This window comes from Pimephales promelas, chromosome 25, assembly GCF_988280905.1.
Source record: "Pimephales promelas chromosome 25, fPimPro1.hap1.1, whole genome shotgun sequence".
Taxonomy (NCBI): Eukaryota; Metazoa; Chordata; class Actinopteri; order Cypriniformes; family Leuciscidae; genus Pimephales; species Pimephales promelas.
In genome coordinates this window covers 23,052,881-23,072,484 of record NC_142793.1, presented here as the reverse complement: position 1 = coordinate 23,072,484, position 19,604 = coordinate 23,052,881, and the positions used below count along the sequence as shown (strand labels likewise).

At 35.4% G+C, this 19,604-nt stretch overlaps 2 protein-coding genes and 1 non-coding gene across 4 annotated transcripts in view; all 3 read left to right on the top strand.

Moving 5' to 3' along the window:
• Positions 1 to 2: 2 nt before the first annotated feature.
• Positions 3 to 5,284, top strand: pdcd2l (programmed cell death 2-like). The gene is made up of 6 exons (XM_039647846.2): positions 3 to 457; positions 1,790 to 1,953; positions 2,081 to 2,479; positions 3,307 to 3,420; positions 4,084 to 4,241; positions 5,117 to 5,284. The coding sequence occupies exons 1-6, from the start codon at positions 353 to 355 to the stop codon at positions 5,245 to 5,247; spliced, it is 1,071 nt and encodes a 356-aa protein (XP_039503780.2). The 5' UTR covers positions 3 to 352; the 3' UTR covers positions 5,248 to 5,284.
• On the top strand, positions 902 to 974 carry trnar-acg (transfer RNA arginine (anticodon ACG)). Its single transcript has one exon. It is a non-coding gene; the product is annotated as a tRNA-Arg (tRNA).
• Positions 5,285 to 5,662: 378 nt separating the features above from the next.
• The window catches only part of banp (BTG3 associated nuclear protein), a 40,675-nt gene continuing 26,733 nt past the window's right edge, over positions 5,663 to 19,604 (top strand). For both annotated transcript variants that reach the window (XM_039648097.2, XM_039648096.2), the window contains exons 1-8: positions 5,663 to 5,802; positions 7,420 to 7,501; positions 7,989 to 8,071; positions 8,190 to 8,389; positions 9,665 to 9,766; positions 9,938 to 10,101; positions 14,635 to 14,874; positions 16,711 to 16,872. In XM_039648097.2, coding sequence (XP_039504031.1) covers positions 7,426 to 7,501; positions 7,989 to 8,071; positions 8,190 to 8,389; positions 9,665 to 9,766; positions 9,938 to 10,101; positions 14,635 to 14,874; positions 16,711 to 16,872 — 1,027 coding nt within the window. In that variant the 5' untranslated portion in view covers positions 5,663 to 5,802; positions 7,420 to 7,425. The remainder of the gene's footprint in view (positions 5,803 to 7,419; positions 7,502 to 7,988; positions 8,072 to 8,189; positions 8,390 to 9,664; positions 9,767 to 9,937; positions 10,102 to 14,634; positions 14,875 to 16,710; positions 16,873 to 19,604) is intronic.

Below are 19,604 nucleotides of genomic sequence, written 5' to 3'. Positions count from 1 at the left end.
CCGTTAAAAGACACTCACAATCAAAAGTCTTATTTCACATATAAATGAAATAAATTCACATGTATAACCTGTAAAAAACAATGTATGCACTTATGCAGCTTACTTAACGGAATCAAATGTCGTTTGCAATCATTTAAATAAATATTACCGACATAACGTGCATTGCTAAAAGTAGTTTTAAATTAAACCGGTAATTTCTGTTAGAATATCAATTATAGACCAGTATCGATTTGATAAAACACGTTTAAGACTATTAATTTCAAAACAATTAGGTAATGTTGGCGTCCAGTGTCAACTTTAGTCTCCACATGTTCAGAGAGCCACATGGACTGAGGATTTCTGCTCAATAATCATGGCAACATCGATACACGAGACAGTTCTCATAGGAACATGTGATGGAGCTATTGGCAAGAAGAAAAACACATCTTATTGCACGAACAAAATCGGAGATAGACCGGTAAAGGAAACGTACTTTTTACATATACTCGGGGATTGTGTCATGCTAACTAGGCTAAATACACTGCTTGACAGCTAACGTTACTTGGTTATCTTGTAGTTGATAAAATTCCTCATGTAGACAGTCAATATCTGTAAGATCTTAGCGAAATTAAAGCAGGTTTCTTTATTTGCTGAAGTAAACATTAAACACTTAGCTTTATAAAAGTGCTTAAAAGTAGACAATTGCTAACTAGCCAGTTAACGTTAACAGCTAACTAAACATACCAAGTCGCATATTCAAGATTTATCTCGGTTACATCAAATTACTTTAATTGAGGTATTAGATGTTTGTTTTGACATTTCTCATACAGCTGTTGTTAAATGAGTTAAATGGTGTTTTTGAATCAGATCTCTGGCAAGAGTTATACTGAGAGTTCCCGTATGTTCGAACGGAACACGCATCGGGCCAGTGGCGCAATGGATAACGCGTCTGACTACGGATCAGAAGATTCTAGGTTCGACTCCTGGCTGGCTCGGTTCTTTTGAATTTATTTTGAACCGATTCAATTGACTGTATATTCCACTGCGCAGGTGAATAAATGGGCGCGATTCAAACGATTTCATGTTTTTAAGCCAATACGTCAATATTTAATACAGCTATTAATTATAAATATAAACGATGCATCAAATCATTGGTAAATGGTCAATAAATAGACCTTTTTCTGAGTATCGCCATGAATAGTTGCAAACGAATAGAGTGCCGAAGTTACGACGTGACTTTGTAGGCCAAAACGCGGAAGTGAGTTAGCATTTTAGCACTCCCGGTTCCCTCGCTCTAAAGTTTTTGGGATTTTTGAATGGGTTTTTGCTAAATCCCCTGAAATAGGGTCTGTGGTGAATAAAGCCTCTAAATATTTTCACGTTTTGATCTATTATATAAAACACACAGTTATAACCTGCTTGTGTTTTTTTATTGTTTGTGTTTTTTAAAACTATATAGGCTTCAATATGTATAAATTTAGGATTTTTTTGTATACATTTGTATAAATTTATGTACACATTTTTCAATTTTTTGTGTGTGTGTGTATTGACTTGCATGGATGAATTTTTCACCACAAAACGATCAATTTAGGCAAACAAAGTAACTATGGTCAATTTTGAATTCATTGGGACTTTAACTTAGTGCTTTTATAAAATACAGAAAACAATCAGGATTCTGCTTTCCGCTGTCCCTTTTTCCTTTCCGTGAATTTTGTGGAGCTTGTCACTGAAATTAATTGAAACTATACAAAAATATACAAGAAATACAATAAACACACACATTGTATTAATTGAATTTTCATTTTAATAGGACCTGCTTCCAATAATCACTCTCCAGTATCCCATATGCAGTCTGTGTCAGAGAGGCCTGTCTCATGTTGTGCAAGTCTACTGCCCCCTCGCGGCGTCTCCGTACCACAGAACCATCAATGTATTTGCCTGCACCAATCCACAGTGCTCTGGCAAATCAGAAAGGTAACATCTTGTCAATTTAAATTAGGCCATTATTTTCATATCAGAGATGTATTTCTTTAACTATTCTTTGAAATTGAAACGTTTTATTTTCTGGCATTCTGACCATGTCGCCTCTCTATATACCTAGTTGGATTGTTCTGCGCTCTCAGTGCCTGGATGACGACATCAAAGGCAGCAAAAGCCCGGCATGTACAGAACCTGCAATGTCCAGAACAGACTGGTGTGTTGAAGCAGATGATTGGGGCATGGACGAAGAAGAGCAAGAGACTGTGGCTGAAAGCGGCGTACAAGTGCCAAAGGACAGTGTTGGAAATGATGTCAGCAGCAAGCTTCAAGCCCTGTGCATTGATGGAGGTGTGGATCAACAAAGTGCCCTCCAACCCACACATGTGCACGTTTTCCAGTCGTTCTACATAAGTGTTATGGAGGAAACAGACTTGGATGGATTTCATGATACGGATCACGAAAATGAACTGCTTAGAGAGTATGAGGAAAGGGAAGGAGTGATTGTCGGGGAGATTCGAAGGTGAGGAGGATTGATTCTACAACTCATTACAATATTGAGTATATACAATATTGAAAACACATAATTCATTACAATATTGCATTACTCCCTGAAAAAGTAACTAATTGCGATACTTAGTTACTTTTTATGGAAAGTAGTGTTACATTACTTTGAAAAAGTAACTATTTGCGATACTTGGTTACTTTTTATGGAAAGTGGTGTTACGTTACTTTGAAAAAGTAAGTAATTGCAATACTTATTTACTTTTTATGGAAAGTAATGTTACGTTACTTTGAAAAAGTAACTAATTGCAATACTTTGTTACTTTTCATGGAAAGTAATGTTTTGTTACTTTGGAAAAAGTAACTTTTTGCGATACTTAGTTACTTTTTATGGAAAGTAGTGTTACGTTACTTTGAAAAAGTAACTAATTGCGATACTTAGTTACTTTTTATGGAAAGTAATGTTATGTTACTTTGAAAAAGTAACTAATTGCGATAATTAGTTACTTTTTATACTTTTTCTCACCTTGCTGAGGCTCGCTCTCTTCTTTTTTGCAAGTGTTTAACGCAGTAATGTTTTTTAAAGTGCATTACTTTAAAAAGTTATTCAAATGTTAATGTGTAAATGTATAAAGTAATGCATTACTTTACTCGTTACATCAAAAGTAATCTGATTACATAATGCATGTTACTTGTAATGCCACAACACTGTCTTTTCAGTGAATTTCTGACATAAAATCTGAACAAAAGTGTGATGTATGTTGCACTACATGACTAAATGTATGTGAACATCTCCTCAAATTGTATATTAATCATGTAACAACTAATTTTCTATACTTTTTTTAGTTGTGGAAGTGGGGAAGCTCAGGAGGAATATGAGAAAGCCACAGTGAAGCATGGAGATGAAGTGTTCAACGGTTTCATGAAGAAAATATCTCTTTGTCCTGAACAAGTGTTACGGTGATTGAATATATTAATATTGATATTCAGTTAAAAAAAAAAAACGCCCCAAACTGTGACTAAAATGGTTGCAAATAGGGCAAAAAAAATTACAAATGTGCTAAAATAATTTAAAATTCCCCTTCATGAAAGCTTTGTCTGTCCATAAGTGTTTCTTAATTTTTTTAATCTGGAGCCCTGGAGCATTGCAAGGGGGCATTTATACAAATGTTTGTTAAAGTTTCAGTCATTTTGTTTTCTTTCTTTTTTTCTTAAAAAAAATAGTTTTATAAAATTTTATTTCAGTTTTAGTTATTTTAGTACTTCAACTTAAAATAAACAAAACTGTTACATTGTTGCCTCGGGTTGTGGGTTAAAGTCCCCAACCCCTGGGACCCCCAGTAACAAGATTGGGCTAGTTTTGGTCTTGATTGGGTGAGTTTTGAATATCAGCTGGTTTTGTTATGCAAACCTACGAGACGTTTGTGTTCAGTGGTCAAAAACGTTCATGTAGCGCATGTTTACATAGAGAAACAAATAGAAAACTCAGTGGAACGGAAAAGCTGCATCCAGTATTTTCTGCATAACAAAATGTGATAATTCATTGTATTATACACCCAATATTCTTATTATTTACTTATTTACTGTAGGTTTTAATCAAGTGTGTTACATCCCACCTTATAGGTACAGTTGGGCCGGATCACCTCTATTTATAACAGAGCCACCTATCAACGTTAATGAGATGGTGCCATTCTGTGGTCACTGCGGCAGTCCGAGGGTTTTCGAATTTCAGCTCATGCCTGCGTTGGTCAGTTTGCTCAGTAGTGCAGGCAAAATTTCAGGTAAGTCAAATGTTTTTAAAATATATTAAAAAAATACAGCCCGGTCTCATCCCCAAGGCGTCATATAGGCACCCTTTAACGTCAATATAAGACGCAGATATATACTGTATGGGCCAGAAGGCACCTCCTAGTGGTCTAACCCTAACACTACCCCAGACCTAAACCTACCCATAACCGAAGCGTGTTATATTGATGCTAAAGGGTGCCATGTGCATTGGATTTAGATCAATGTAATGTATGTAATGATGCCCTAGGATGAGAATGCGTTGAAAAATAGAGTGCCGAAGTGATGACGTCAGTTTGTCGTACAACTCGGAAGCTATCGGCGCATGGGTTCCCTCGGTTGAAAAGCAATGCATTTTCGCCACAGACTTTTGGAAAATCGCAAAAAATGAGATCTGTGTTTAACAAAGAGTTGTGATCCTTAAACGTTTTGTCTATCAAGATAATCTTTACAAGTTAATCCACAATGTATACATTTTGAAGCCTATATAAAGATTTTAAAAAACACAATCAGACACAATAAAGTTTAAAAAACCACAAGCTGGTTATAACTGTGTGTTCTATGTCATAGATCAAAACGTGAACATATTTAGAGGCTTTGTTCACCACAGACCTTATTTCAGGCGATTTAGCAAAAACCCATTCAAAAATCCCATAGACTTTAGAGCGAGGGAACCGGGAGTGCTAAAATGCTAACTCACTTCCGCGTTTTGGCCTACAGAGTGACGTCGTAACTTCGGCACTCTATAGGAATGATGCAAGACTGATCAACCTTTCAAGGCTGTATTATGCGATAATGAATGGCTTACTGTACATTACATCTTGTTGTTTGTTAGTGTATGTAAGATGTGATTTGTTTTTTGTCTTTTTAGACACTCCATTGGAGTTCGGGACAGTTCTGGTGTACACTTGCAGAAATAGTTGTTGGAAATCTGGATCAACAGTTCCAGTGGAAGAATTTCTTTTTGTCCAGCCCGATCCTGACCAAAAGCTCTTTAAATGATATCATTCATCACCATTAAAGATCATTTATTAATAGACCTGCATTGTGGTTTATTATTTAATATATACAGTAGTGACTGAAAAAAAGTGTTCAAAGTGGCTGTAAAAGTGTTTTGCCCATGTAATTGTGTTTTATCGTAGGGTAAAAATGTTTTCCAAAATGCAAAAACAAGAGAAAACCACCTACATTTTAATTGACAATGGTGCAATGTTTTTTTTTTCTGTACATGTGCAAAAAGTCATGGCACATGTTAATAATGTCGTTTTTACATAAATTACATAAATACAAAATATATATAATTTGGACACAAATGCTTATGCAGAGGCAGAAAACCTTTAGATGTGATGTGAGCAAAAAAAAAAAAGAAATCATGAACTTTCCAAATGCTGTGTGTTGGTTCGTCCTGTAACGGCTGCAGTACTGAACGCGGCCGGATTATGTGCGCATGCGCAGTGAGAACAGCGAGCGCCGCTCAATGCTCGGGTTTTTCTCTCGCGAGGAAGGACGCCATTATCGGAATCTTCACAAACAACACGAGAATTCATCATTCACACGGTAATATAAACCATTCTGACACGCGACACGTCCAGCTCTCCGCGCGCGTCCAAAATATGGCGCTGTGCATTAAAGAAATAACTATTTTCCTGCTATTTTCTTGTCAGCTGTGTCTCGCGTGCTATGAAGAGCACAAATGAGGCCTAGATGCGTTTCGCTGCTGTTGTTTTGAGCAGTTCGTTAGCTAGCCGAGGCTACATGAGCAGGCTAGCTGCAGTGTGCTAACTGGATTAAAGCAATGGCCATACTATTAAACTGCTCAGCGATTTGCATCTTTAAAATGACTGTTTTTTTTAAATCCCGGAGCGTCCTTGTTTTTGTTTGTCCCCACACTCAGTGCTTAACTAGAGTTGAACTAAATTAACCTAGTTATAATCTCATCCTAGTTATAATCTCAGCAGTAGTTTCATATCGAGAATCATGCATGTGCATCGTAGGTAGCACGATATGGATTTGCCTTTATGCTTTGGCTTATATATATATATCAAGTAACTTAAATGCTAATCCATGACTATAAAAAAGTTCAATGGCATTAACGTTATATTTTATATTTTGGACATATGAATACCCTGGGGCATGAATTTCAGTTAAAGTACTACTATAATCATACTAAGATCAACACGACTGTACAATTGTACTATAGTACTTTTTTACTACATCAATGGCTTTTCAGAATAGTTATTAACTTTATTATGTTTTGCTCAAAATTGCCTGTTTTGTCACCTTAAAATTGGAGTAATAGTGATTCATAGTGAATAGAAATTCACCCTGAACTATTTAAAAATGAAATTCATAGATGCTTCTAGTAGGAATAGATCTGAAAGAGAATGTGTACCAGGCACCCATTTATCATATTTAATTATTGTTGTTGTTATAGAACAATTAATATTATTAAAATGTGCATTAAGTATTTATTATTAAGTGTATATTATTAAATAAGTATTAAGTATATATTATTAAATATGTATTTATTATTACATATTTACAAAATTTATTATTAAATATTAATATTAAATAAATATAAATAATGCCCCCTCAGGGGGGTCTCAGCTGTTAGTTATTTTATTTTGCAAGAACACAATGGTACCTGCAAAAATCCAATATTTTATCTTGTGGTGACTTGAATATAAAATTATATTAAAAACACTGTCTTTGAAAATGCTGTTTCTTTAAAAATTTATATTCCCTCCCAAATTAATATTTGAATCCGAATTAGCAAATTGCCCAATTGATATCAGTGTTATTTTAGTATCGAGATCATTTAAAAAGCTTTTTTTTTAATTTTAATTTTAGATCAAGTTTTAGTAATTTTGTTGTGTGTTTTTATAATTTCTGTCAGTTTAAATATATCTTTATAGTTTTTATTCATATTTATTTTAGTTTTAGTTTAAGTTGTTTTAATACATCAATTTAAACGTTAAAAAAAGAAATAAAGAAATGTTGCTTGGGAAACTATCTGAAAAAATATTTTTTTTATATATTTGAGTATACACAGTATATATCAATCAATGTTTATTTTTATTTCAGCTAATTTTTTTTGAATGGTTTCAGTTGACTATAATAACCCTAACGGATATAACACAAGCCACCCTAAGTTTACATGTTTGTGAAATGCAGGTTTGAATGATGTCAGAGCAGGATTTGGTGGAAATAGTCCAGATCGCAGTGGCGGATTTGAATCACGAAGGACACCAAACAGGTCGGTCCCCCTCGAAATCAAAGAAACATCTGCGTAATGGGTCATGCTGGTAGGGATGCATGATATATCACCCACAATGTCAGTATCAGTATGCCGATACATGTACGTTTTTAATGTTATCGTTATCGGCCCGATAAGAAATTTTGGCTCATATCTTAAAGCTGATAAACAATGTATCATTTCCAGTCTCAGCTGAGACTCTTCAGATGCACCATGATGGTTTTTGATTTGCTTGAAATATGATTGGAATCATTTAAAAAAAAAGGAAAATGCAGTAAAGAGTCTGTTATATAAACTACATCAAATTATAATGAGAACATTATAATTGTGTGCTTAGTACATGTCTTTTAATGGTGAGACTTGTTTTTTTATAATCAGGCGCTCAAAAGTCATATCAAATTTGGATTTAGATTTATCGGTTATGATAACCGATATCTGAATCCCTAGCGCATTCCTAGTTTGTGATTTTCTGCTGTGACGAAACTAGATATCCTGGAGAATAATGAAGACGCTGATCAACCAGGAAGGAAACGAGCAAGGCTTGACATTAGTCAAGAAACAACTATTAAGGTAGCATCTTAACATTGTCAATAGAAATGATCAATTCATTTGGGACAGAATATAAACCGCTTATATAAGCATGGATGTTGTGTTTTTTCCCTGTATTTGTGTATGGGTCCGCTCCCAGTCGATGCTGATATCCATCAGTCAGGCCATCTGCCAGCGGCTGGACAGTATGGAGGCGAAGCTGCAGGTTCTAGAGGCCACCTGTCGAGGTTTAGTGGAGAAGCTGGACATAGTGATGGGGAAAAACCAGTTGAACATCCAGGTACCCATGGTGTCAGGGTCCCCGTTTGGAGCCACTCAGACTTGCGACAAAGTACGCTGGTAAGTGGATCGTAGAGGATGCCGGGGTGTTTTATACAAGAGCACCTGGATTGTTTTTTTTTTTTCCATTTATTGAAGATGTTTGGCCTTTCATTCGGCTGGTTAATTCAAACCTTTTCACATAGAGCAACATCTTGAGACTGATTTTTATAAACTTATGAAAACAGTTAGTGGTGAAATGTCATAGGAAAAGCTGGAAATCAAGGACAGTTGCTCTTTATTTGGGATTATATGATGATCTGCGTGACTGAAAGCCTTCAAATACACTTGTTAGTTAAAATTCACAAATTATCACCAGATTTTCTTCATGAATGTACTTTGAAAAAATGAAATATCATGCTGAATTAAACAACAAAAATATGAATGTATAAATATTTATTAATATGAATATGTGCTCCATATACCAAAAAATATATTCATAAATAAGTTGAATTTTATACATTTGATTTTACCATTTTAATTAAACATTTATTATTACATATAATTATTAGCTACTTTTTTGGGATGCCTTAAAATAAACACTTATGTGAAAACTTTCCTTGAAAATTGACTGATGTGTTATAACATTTTGTATCCCCCAAATAAACAGTAGAGGACTTTATTGGGGATTGATATCAAAATATGTTGTTGAATCCAGTTCTGAATAGTTCACATCAAATGAGAACACTAGAATTTAATCCCAAAATAATGTAACAAAGCCTTTAAGGCTTTAAATCAACAAAAGAATTTGGGAAGCTTTTTCTACTCACTATTAAAAGTTAATGAGCACTGATTACAATTTTATGCATTTTTATCATGTTTTATTTTATTATTTATTATTGTGGGGAGATACATACATTAGTATTCTGTCCAATACTGAAAAGCTGATCTTTCCTTTTCTTCATGTTATGCCAGATTCTCGATTAAATATTTAAATTCTGCACTATTTTTTATAAATAAATAAACTAAAATCAGTCATTTTAAATGCTTCAAATGAATTTAAGAATTTTAGCATTATAATATACTTTATGAAAAATTGATATTTTATGTTAAGATTTGCTAATAATATTTAACAGTGTAAAGTTTATGTAGTTTAAATGTAAAAATAGAGAAAATTAGCTGCACAATTAAATATATAGTAATTAAAATTAAAATAATTTGCCTTAAAGCATTATGATATTGATGTTTATTGAGCATATATATTATGATATTTATTATTATTGGAACAGACTTGTTTGTGTCGTACTGATATAAAGTTTTCAGATGAAGATGGTAATTGTAAGTGTTTGCTCTCAGTGTTGTTCCCCAGACAAACGTTATAGTGAGTGGAGACAGGCCGAAGACTCGGGAGGAAACTTCACCGCGTGCATCGGACTCTTTAGAGAACCTACTCAGCAAGTGAGAACTGATAGTTTTTGGGGGTTTTTTTTGCATAAATGACTCCTGTATTTGCAAATCCATGCATTATGAATGCAAATACACTGAGAAGATGATTTCTGGATCTGTCATACAGCTTCTCACAGTGAGAACAAGCTCTCTATGTAATGGCGCTTTATTTTTTGGTTGCAGCACCGTTGGGCGAGGAAGACAGAAAACCATTGTGCTGAAGGTTCCAGTCCATGAAGAGATCCAGGATGATCAGGAAAGCGGTTCTGAAACGAGCGATTCGGTGTCCAACAGCGGCCAGAATCAGAATACCAACAACGTAACGCTCATCACTCTCAACTCAGAGGGTAAGGTTCACAAATGGCTTGTGTTTTGAGATTAGGTTTCTACAAGATGTTTTTTGAAGGTTATGCAATATGCAAGACATATTGAAGGTTAAAGGGATAGTTCACTTTGAAATTAATTTTTGATATGTTTTATCTTACCTCAAGGGCATCCAAGATGTAGCTGTCTTTGTTTCCACAGTATTTTCAATTTTGACATTTTTCAGTCAAACCGTTGTTGTCTATCAGTCATACACTGGAGGCTAAGGGGGTCCACCAAAATGCATGCACAGAGAAGTCAAAATTAAACATGATTTAATGACTCGTAAATGTAAGTACACATTGATGGCCTAAGACACGAAACGAGCGGTTTGTGTGAGAAAACGAATAGTATTTATATCGTTTTACCTCTTTTAATCATAGCCATGACAAAATGATGTGACGGCACGGGCGCTTCAATGTATGACTGATAGACAACAACGCTTTGACTGAAAAATGTCAAAATTGAAAATACTGTGGAAACAAAGACACCTACGTCTTGGATGCCCTTGAGGTAAGCTAAAACATATCAAAAATTAATATCAAAGTGAACGATCCCTTTAAGTTAGCAGATTTTCATTATTGGCCGACGCATGTGTCGCGGTGCTCACGTGAACAGCAACAAGAAATTGTTGATTAAAGTCGTTATTTTTTTATTTTTGCGCACAAAAAGTATTCCCGTCGCTTCATAACATTCAGGTTGATCCACTGTAGTTATCAGGGCTGCCAAAATGGCTGAAAAGCTCAATTCGAATTTCTTTCTTAAATAGTAGCAAAATTCTAATTATATTCGAATTCTTAAGGCAATACGGGTTTGGAATGAAATGAGTGTGAGTAATTAATGAACGATAATTTTTGGTGAACTATCCCTTTAACAAGAGTAGAATATTAAAGTAAAGATAATCTTTTTTTGGTATAGTTTACTGTAGGAAATAATATTTCACATGGCTTTGATTTTACATATACTGTATATGTCAACGTGCATGCAGTGTAAATAAAGCAGTTGCATCAATGAAATGATAGTAAAGTTAGTCCACGGCCACGCCCCCGTGCTAATGGTACCGCCCACGGCGCAAAATACAAGACGAAAATTAAAAAATCAGTTAGATTTCATTTATTCAAATGTTTGTTTCTGAAGTCACAATTTTGCACAAGTAAAATTGAAAAAAGGGAGAAAAAGGATTATCAACTATCCATTGATAATGTAACTGAAAAGCAAGAAAAATTAAAAATTAAATCTGGTTTCCATTTTTAATTTTTTAATTTGCATTTTATGGTCCGAAAGTTGAATTGTGAAGTGTTACTGTGACGGACCCAACGTGCACCAGCATATAAACGTCCTCAAAGCTAACACACATGATCTAAAAGCCACCAAAAATTCCAATTTTGATTTTATGGCGTCTTAAAGGATATGATTTTTATAAGCCAATGGGAACCATTTGCTCTTAATTCCACACAAACATGGCCTCACAAGAAGAGCAACCAATTTGAACAGTTATTGAAAAGGTTTGAAGATGTGGAAATCTTTGAAATGCATCTGCACAAATAAGATGATCGCGTGTGTTTTCATGTGTTTTGTCTGTGTGTGGTGGGGTGACTTAAGCTTGGAAATGTAGCATTAAAACACTTCAGGCTTAGTTAGTGATATCAAAGTGTACTCAACTAAAGCAACATTTGATGATTAATAATATAAATGTGTTTTGACTATCCACTAGTACTCCCTCGACACAGCGTGTTACATCAACAATGTGTCTTGTGTGAGCCGTCTGGCCGTAAGTGATTCAGGGATGTATCTTTAGTCTGGGATTAAAGGGTTTGTTTTGATTGCTTAACTTCTGCTTTTGCTTTTCTTATTATTTGACTGGGTTGTTTTGGAGTGGAGTCTGGGTTAGCTTGGTTAGTTCAAAGACGTTCCTCTGCAAATGTTCACTCGTTCTCGGCTGTTTGTGATGATATTTAGTCAACGAATGGCACATTTTGTTCTTAAAAGGCTTTGCTTTTGTTTGTGTTGTGATGTTTTCCTCTTGCTTTAATCTCATCCATGGTTTTGATGTAGGGGAGTTGGGTAAAATGCATCATCCCTTTAAACTGGCAAACTGGCAAACTGTGCATCGTTTTTGTCATGTGACCATCTATTTAAAAACTGGATAAGTTTTACAGCTGCGTGTGATTGAGAGATTCACATGGGGGAAACAGGGTTTTTTTTTTTTTTTGCATGGGGTAAAATAAATTATGCAGATAATTATTTTCAATTATGCTCTGTTCTATGTTTCTCTACAATTTATTATAATATAATATAATATCTAGTATAATTTAATTAGTGCTGTCAAATCGATTAATCGCATCTAAGAAAAGTTTTTGTTTGAAAATATAATAATATATATGCACACATATTATGCAAACAAAAATGTTTATGTTAGATGCGATTAATCGCGATTAGTGGTAATTGATTGGACAGCAATAAATATAATATAATATAATATAATATAATATAATATAATATAATATAATATAATATAATATAATATAATATAATATAATATAAGAAATATGTGTCCATCTTACACAGCTGCCTGTGATGGAAAGATTTACATGGGGAAAAATTTTTTTTAAGGTAGAAATATGTATTTGCTTGAAAATGAATAATAATTAAATTATATTAATTAATTAATAATATTATTAATAATTAAATTAATATTAAAAATTCCAGATTGCAAATTACAAAAAGTTTATAATTTTTTCACTACATCCATCTTGGGTTTATGGAAATGTAAATATTATTAACATTATAATGCAAACATATGATCTACATTCATATTTTTGTTTTGTAAATCATAAATAAATGTAAATCGTCCACGCATTCCTTAACTTACCTCTTGACCTGAAACAATTTACTCCCTAACATGGTTTTTACACTCACGCTTTAACAATCCATGATAAACTTTAACCGACCCGCCATAAACCCTGCCAGCTATAGCCGAAGCAATGTTTGGCATGTCCTACACATACAAATGTTGAACAGAAATGCCAAATAAAATAGATTGTGAGATAAAATATGCCACAATATTTTTTCTTGAAGCACTCACAATGAGAACGCATTCATGTGATATTTCGATTCTTAGTGTGAAGATTAAATTCGAAGGTCTTACTGTTAAACTTCAGCGTCTCATTACTGTAAGCCAGTAATGCTGTTGTGAAGTGTGTGTTTGGAGAGCCAGCAGGGGACACTCTTGCATTTGCTCTGAGCGTTTGGAGTGTGTTGAGAATCCAGAGGCGTCGAGGGCCATGTTCTCACACCCTCCACAGATATTTGGGATCAGTGGTCGACTAATGTTGAAAGCAATGGCTGATTACATTTGTTCCCACTCCAATCCTGAATATGTTTTTATGACCTTGTGAGAGTCGTGTATTTTGACATTGATGTTTCATATCTACCCCAGTGATCAGCAGGCTAATATTTGCCAAGTATCAAATATTGTTATATAATGTACTATATTACTTAATAATATTCTGACTCATTTGTGCACCTTCCTAAAATATAAAGGTAGCTACATATTTTCATGTATTAAGACATTTATACTGTGTGACAAATATTCTAAGAGTAATATTATTATGAGGGCAACATGTTTCCAAAGTTAAATAATAAAACTAATGAAAATTAATATATAATTAACAAAATAAAAAATATAATCTGGAAAAAAATTCTATCATTTTGTGTATCCTTTTGACTCATTATTAGCAGTGTTATTTTATGTTTATTAATATATCTCCATTTAAATTCTCTTCATTTTCCAGTTGTTTTATTTTAGTTTTTAGTATTTTTTGAATTATTTTTTTTAATATTTATTTTTAGCTTTAATTTATTTTTATTTTAGTCTTAGTAATTTGAGTACTTCAAGACTTGTATTTCAGTTACAATAATTCCAACAGTCGTTTAAGTTAAAAAAAAAAAGTATTTTAGTTAACGTTAACAACAATGATTATTATATCACAGTTAGATAATTAAAAAATATTTTCAGTTAAATAATTAAAGCTCAAATAATAAGCTTCAGTTAGCGAGATGAAGGCAAGGTAACATTTCACAAAAATTGTTAAAAAAAAAAAAGGCACAAAAACACTTAAAAATACATTTTGATCAATTGAATAAAGTAAGTTTTTATCAATTTAATTCTCAAATATTGTATGGGCCTTTTCGCACCCCCTTGTGGCCCCTGTTGTTCCCCAGACCCCAGTTTCAACAGCCCTGATCTACAATATTTAAACACCCTTTTTAAATTTAGGCCCTTCTATGTTTTTGTTGTTGTTCTTTAGTCATGTTTTATCCTATTTAAGGCCCCAAGTGAGCTGTTGGTCCACATTGGAAAAATAGTCTTTTATAAATAGTTATTCATATTCAGCGTCCTCTCATTTTAACACAACTCTTATGAATCACAATGGCAAGCTACCTGTTAACAATGCTATATTGTGTACGTTTGGGAAGACATTTTTGTAATGTACATCCTTGTTTTCCCTCCACAGAGGACTATCCATCAGGAACGTGGCTCGGTGACGAGAACAACCCTGAGATGCGCGTGCGCTGCCCGGTGTCTCCAGCAGACATGTTGCACATCAGCACCAACTGTCGCACGGCGGAGAAAATGGCCCTGACGCTGCTGGACTACCTTTTCCACCGCGAGGTACAGGCCGTCTCCAACCTGTCCGGCCAGGGCAAGCACGGCAAGAAACAGCTGGACCCTCTCATGATCTACGGCATTCGGTGTAAGTCCAATAAAAGAACAACATGAGGATGATTCACAGTCTGTTGATCGACTGATTAACGATTCTTTATGTTGTCGTATGAGCAGCCAGTCTTTAGGTGTTACACGCTGTGTCAGGTTATAAGCTGTATCTGTTTGAATCGGTAGAAAGAACTGACTCATAAGTGTCAGTAACTTGACAACCAGATTGGTTTTGATTTGATTCACTAAAAAGAACCAGTTCATAAGAGTCGTTCATTTGAGATTCAAATTACACTGATTGGCTGTGTCCTGAAATCACATACGCTCTTGAGTTGGTGCTTATTTTGAATAAGTAATTACTCAACGGCCACTAAAAAAGTATGTTCTATATAGTTAGTATGAATGTAATCTGGACGCACTACATTCGCCATGTTGTCATTATCATGTGACCTACCAGCGTCAGTTATGTTGCTTCACTGCCATTCATGAATCCTCCCTAGTGGTCTTCTGGTCTCATGGGACAGTAAAGTGTCTATCACATGCACACTTCAGAATCAGTAGTTGGACATCCGGGAGGGAAGTATGCGATTTCGGATGCAGACATTGCAATGTATGCTTTTGAATCACTGAAAAGAACCAGTTTATAAGAGTCATTGATTTGGGAATCTGATTGCACTGCATGGTTTTGATTCACTTAAAAGAACCACTTCATAAGAGTCATATGAAGTGCGGCTATCGGACAATATTTGTTAATACTGTGTGGTTTTGATTCCTGGCTCATTTGTTTAGGAATCAGGCTATACTGGTTGCAAAATGATTGCACTGTATGGTTTTGATTCACTAAAAAGAGCCAGTTCATAAGAGTCATTTCTAGGGAATTTGATTACACTGAGAGCACTGTGTTTTTGATTCATTAAAGGAACTAAGGGCTCATAAGATTTATTTCTTTTGGATTTGGACCACACTGGTTTTGTAGAATATTTTAAATTTAATGAAAAGAAAATGTGAGTGAGTTTAATTCAGTTTTGTCCTCCTGTCTCATCTGCGGTTCTGCCTCGACACCAGACTTATTTTCTCCACATGAGATAATTAGTAAGGTCTCTAACCGCTCCTCTCATTCATAACAAATCTTCTGTCACGTCAATATGTTGGTAAATTCCAGCAACAAGCCATAACGTTGTAAAATGATGTATACGATGAATATTACGTGCAGTTTTGCACTAACAAACCCTGTTTGACAGCGGCTAGCGTGAATTAGCTTATAGCTGTTTGTTTGCACGTTTATTTTTGCTTCAAAGTGGAAAGAGTTTATTTGTTTGCAGCATAATCGCATGGCTAAATATTACATCAGTGTTTCCTCCCTTATTTCCTCACGGCTGCAATGTGTTCTGTATGTCAGTGTTCACAATTCAATTGCCCATTTTCTTTTGCAAACATTACTACCTTATTTTTGAGCATGTGCGCTAATTGCTAAAAACAAGAATTACATGAAATTCTGTATATCTAATAAGCAGATTTGTTCGCCGCAACACATTACAAGGTCTTCAAACATGGTTGCTAACTGCTAGAATATAATTCAGAACATTTTAATTTAATAAGCAGCAGTGTTTCGTGTTTGTTTGCACACTTTTACAATGCTATGCTAATCACATATGTGCTAACGTTACAATATGAATCCAAAAAACAATTTTGCGCCCCCACATGAACACATGGAAACGCTGCTTTATTCTCAAATGTTTTATGCGATATTCCGTTTTTTTTTTTTTTTTGCACGTTGAAATCACAACTTTGGATGGAAACCTAGCAAGTGTTTTGCAGTTATTTCATGACTGATTTTGTCATGGTATCAATGTTGTGAATGTCTCTGTGCAACCAGGTCACCTGTTCTACAAGTTCACCATTACCGAGTCCGACTGGTACCGTATCAAGCAGAGCATTGATTCCAAGTGTCGAACCGCTTGGCGTCGAAAGCAGCGAGGACAGAGTTTGGCCGTTAAGAGTTTCTCACGACGGACCCCCGCCTCGCAGAACAGCTCAGGTATGGACCCCTGCACCCTTTCCCGCCAATTCTGTCTCTTGCGAAACCTACAAGCCCTGTTTCACTTTGATTTTGATGCTAAGTGCTAAGGCCCAGCTGGTTCGTGTTCAATTGAACATAAACATATGCTGAGAGCGAGTGAGCGTGCGCGCGAGAGAAAATACGCAGTTGTCTTAACATGTGCTAGTTGGCCATCGAATTAGCCATGTGTATAACCTCGTGTCCATTTCTGCAAACGTCGTGTACATTAAACGCACATGCACCCCCGTGTGTTTATTTGCACACTCATGTTTGTGTGCGAGAGAAAAACTCTGTGACTGATGTTTCCTCAACTAACAGATGGTTCTAATCTCAGGACAACGCCTCACGTCCTGTCCCTTCCTCTCAGAGATTCACAGGCCTTCACCTTTGACCTATTTTGGACTAACACAAATATCCTGTATTGGTTCTCCACAATGGTCCATACACTTACGATTGCTTCACCTCCTTCTGTTGTCCGTGTCCAGCTGGATTAGGCCTCCCTGCGTTTGATTAAACTTTTATCTTATGAACAAGCCAACTGGTGCTCAGCGTTCTTTCAAACCAAAATCGAAGTGTTAGGAACATGTGGTGTGGACTATAAAAGGAACACAGTGTTTCTGCCAGACAGCCAAAATATCGATTTTTTTAATGAGCAGGAATGGAGAATATATGATGCAACCCCTGCTGTAGCTCTCAAAATTCTGTATAAAATGCTTTTGTTTTTGCATTTTTAAAGGGATAGTTCATCCCTTTAGTAGAGGAGATTCTGTCATCATTTACTTACATGAGTCTTTTTAATCCCATAAGCATTTTGTTCCGTGTTGTTGAACAGAAATGAAGATCTTTTTACTGAAATGACTGCTACGCAACTACTACTTTGATGCTTCAAAAAGGTCACAAAGAGATCATAAAATTAATCCATATTAATTGAGCGGTTTTGTCCAAAAATCTTCTAAAGAGACGCAATCATTTTATATGATGAAGAGATTTAAAGGATTTAAATTAATCATAAAATGGATGATAAAATTCCAGTTAAAATGGGATAACCTTTCAGAGGTGAGAATGTGAGGGTTTGTGTTTTTATGTATAAAAACAAGATGCAATATCTAAATGCAGAATTATCACAACTAAAAGCTGTGAAAATCATAGATATGTATATAAAGGCTAGATGTGTTACGACGGAGTTTCCATCGTCATCACCGGCGGCCATCTTGTCACAGGCAAGCTGGTGTAAGATGAGTGGTCAGCACGAACACAAATACTCTTATCTCGTTGAAATCTTGACGGATTTACAAACAGTTTGGTTTCTTACAAACATTATTACCGTGGCTATAATTATCTGGATGATTATTTATTTATACACTTTTTATTCATAAGTATGCAGTGTCATAACTACATCTCTGACGTTTATATCAAAACAAACCGTTTGAAAATCGGTAGAAAATTGAGCAAGTTATGGTCATTTAAATAGTACGTGTACCATTAACACAATGTTACGAGTGAGCGAGCTGCCTGTGATAAGATGGCCGCCAGGTGCAGACGTCGATCTCCATTGGCCAGCAGCGTGGACGACATATCTACCCTTTATATGCATATCTATGGTGAAAATCATCTGCTAATGTCTATTGCAGATATAGATATTCATACATGCGAATAACTAGGTTGCAAATGAACATTCAACTTGCTCTCAAGTGTTTATTAACCCGATTTGACCTTTCCAATATGGCGAATGTCTTACATATTGGAAGTAAACACTAATGAGGCATCTTTACATCCATACACAAAATTCGGTATGTTTAATAAGCTGCAGCATCAGATACACGATCATACCGTTTGTTTAATTGCCAAAAACGAATCATCAAACACAGTTGTTTTGGTTTTATTTGGGCATTTCTAAACCGATGGCAGCCAAGAAGTAAAAACTGTCAAGCTAACGGACAAACTGGTCTGGAGATGTTTCAGATGCATAAAATTGAATCCGGTTTACTTTTCATCCGCAACCTAGGGAAGACCTAACAGAGTCTCTGATCACATTCTGTCTTGGGAAACTAACTGAAGGGCAGTCTCACATTTTGTGCTTTTTCCCCTAAGTAACGTTAGCCTGCTTATATGCCCTTCGCCATGATTTAAAATCACTTAAACTTTGTAAATGAAAACCCGCACCATTTGTCCAGAGACAACTTAACCACCTTTAATCAGAAATGTGGTGAGCGTGTGTTTTAAGCGCCTAGTCTGTTGTAGCATGTCTGCAATACTCGTTGTTTAGACTAAGGGGTTGGGTTTACGTACAGTTTTAGGGCACGAGTGTGTTTGGGCTGCTAGGTCGAGAGCCCTTGTTGTGTATTTTGAGATCATTTACGCTGTATAAACATGCTCTAATCTGGCAGATGCACTGGATCACGTCCAAGAGCAGTCGGAAGGGATTTTCCTCAAGTTCAGGGTGTGTGTATGTGAACTCTTTCGCTTCTCTCCGTCTGTGAGAATCTTGTGTATCGTGTGTTCTCTTCTACTTTCGTAAAAATTCTGCAGAGTATGTGTATCCCAAAGGGCGTTTTTCTGATAACACTGAAATATAAAATTCGCCATGACGGGGAACAGACTGTGGTCTCTCTCTCTCTTTATCATCTTCTCACTAAAGCATTTGTGTGTGTGTGTGTGTTTGGCAGTTACAGTTGAGCATCTTCTGTTATTGAAACCAGTTGCTTGACACG

Coding starts and splice junctions, on each gene's coding strand:
- pdcd2l (XM_039647846.2), top strand. CDS start 353: ATGGCAACATCGATACACGAGACAGTTCTCATAGGAACATGTGATGGA. Junction 458..1,789: donor ACAAAATCGGAGATAGACCG/GTAAAGGAAACG, acceptor TCATTTTAATAG/GACCTGCTTCCAATAATCAC. Junction 1,954..2,080: donor TGCTCTGGCAAATCAGAAAG/GTAACATCTTGT, acceptor CTATATACCTAG/TTGGATTGTTCTGCGCTCTC.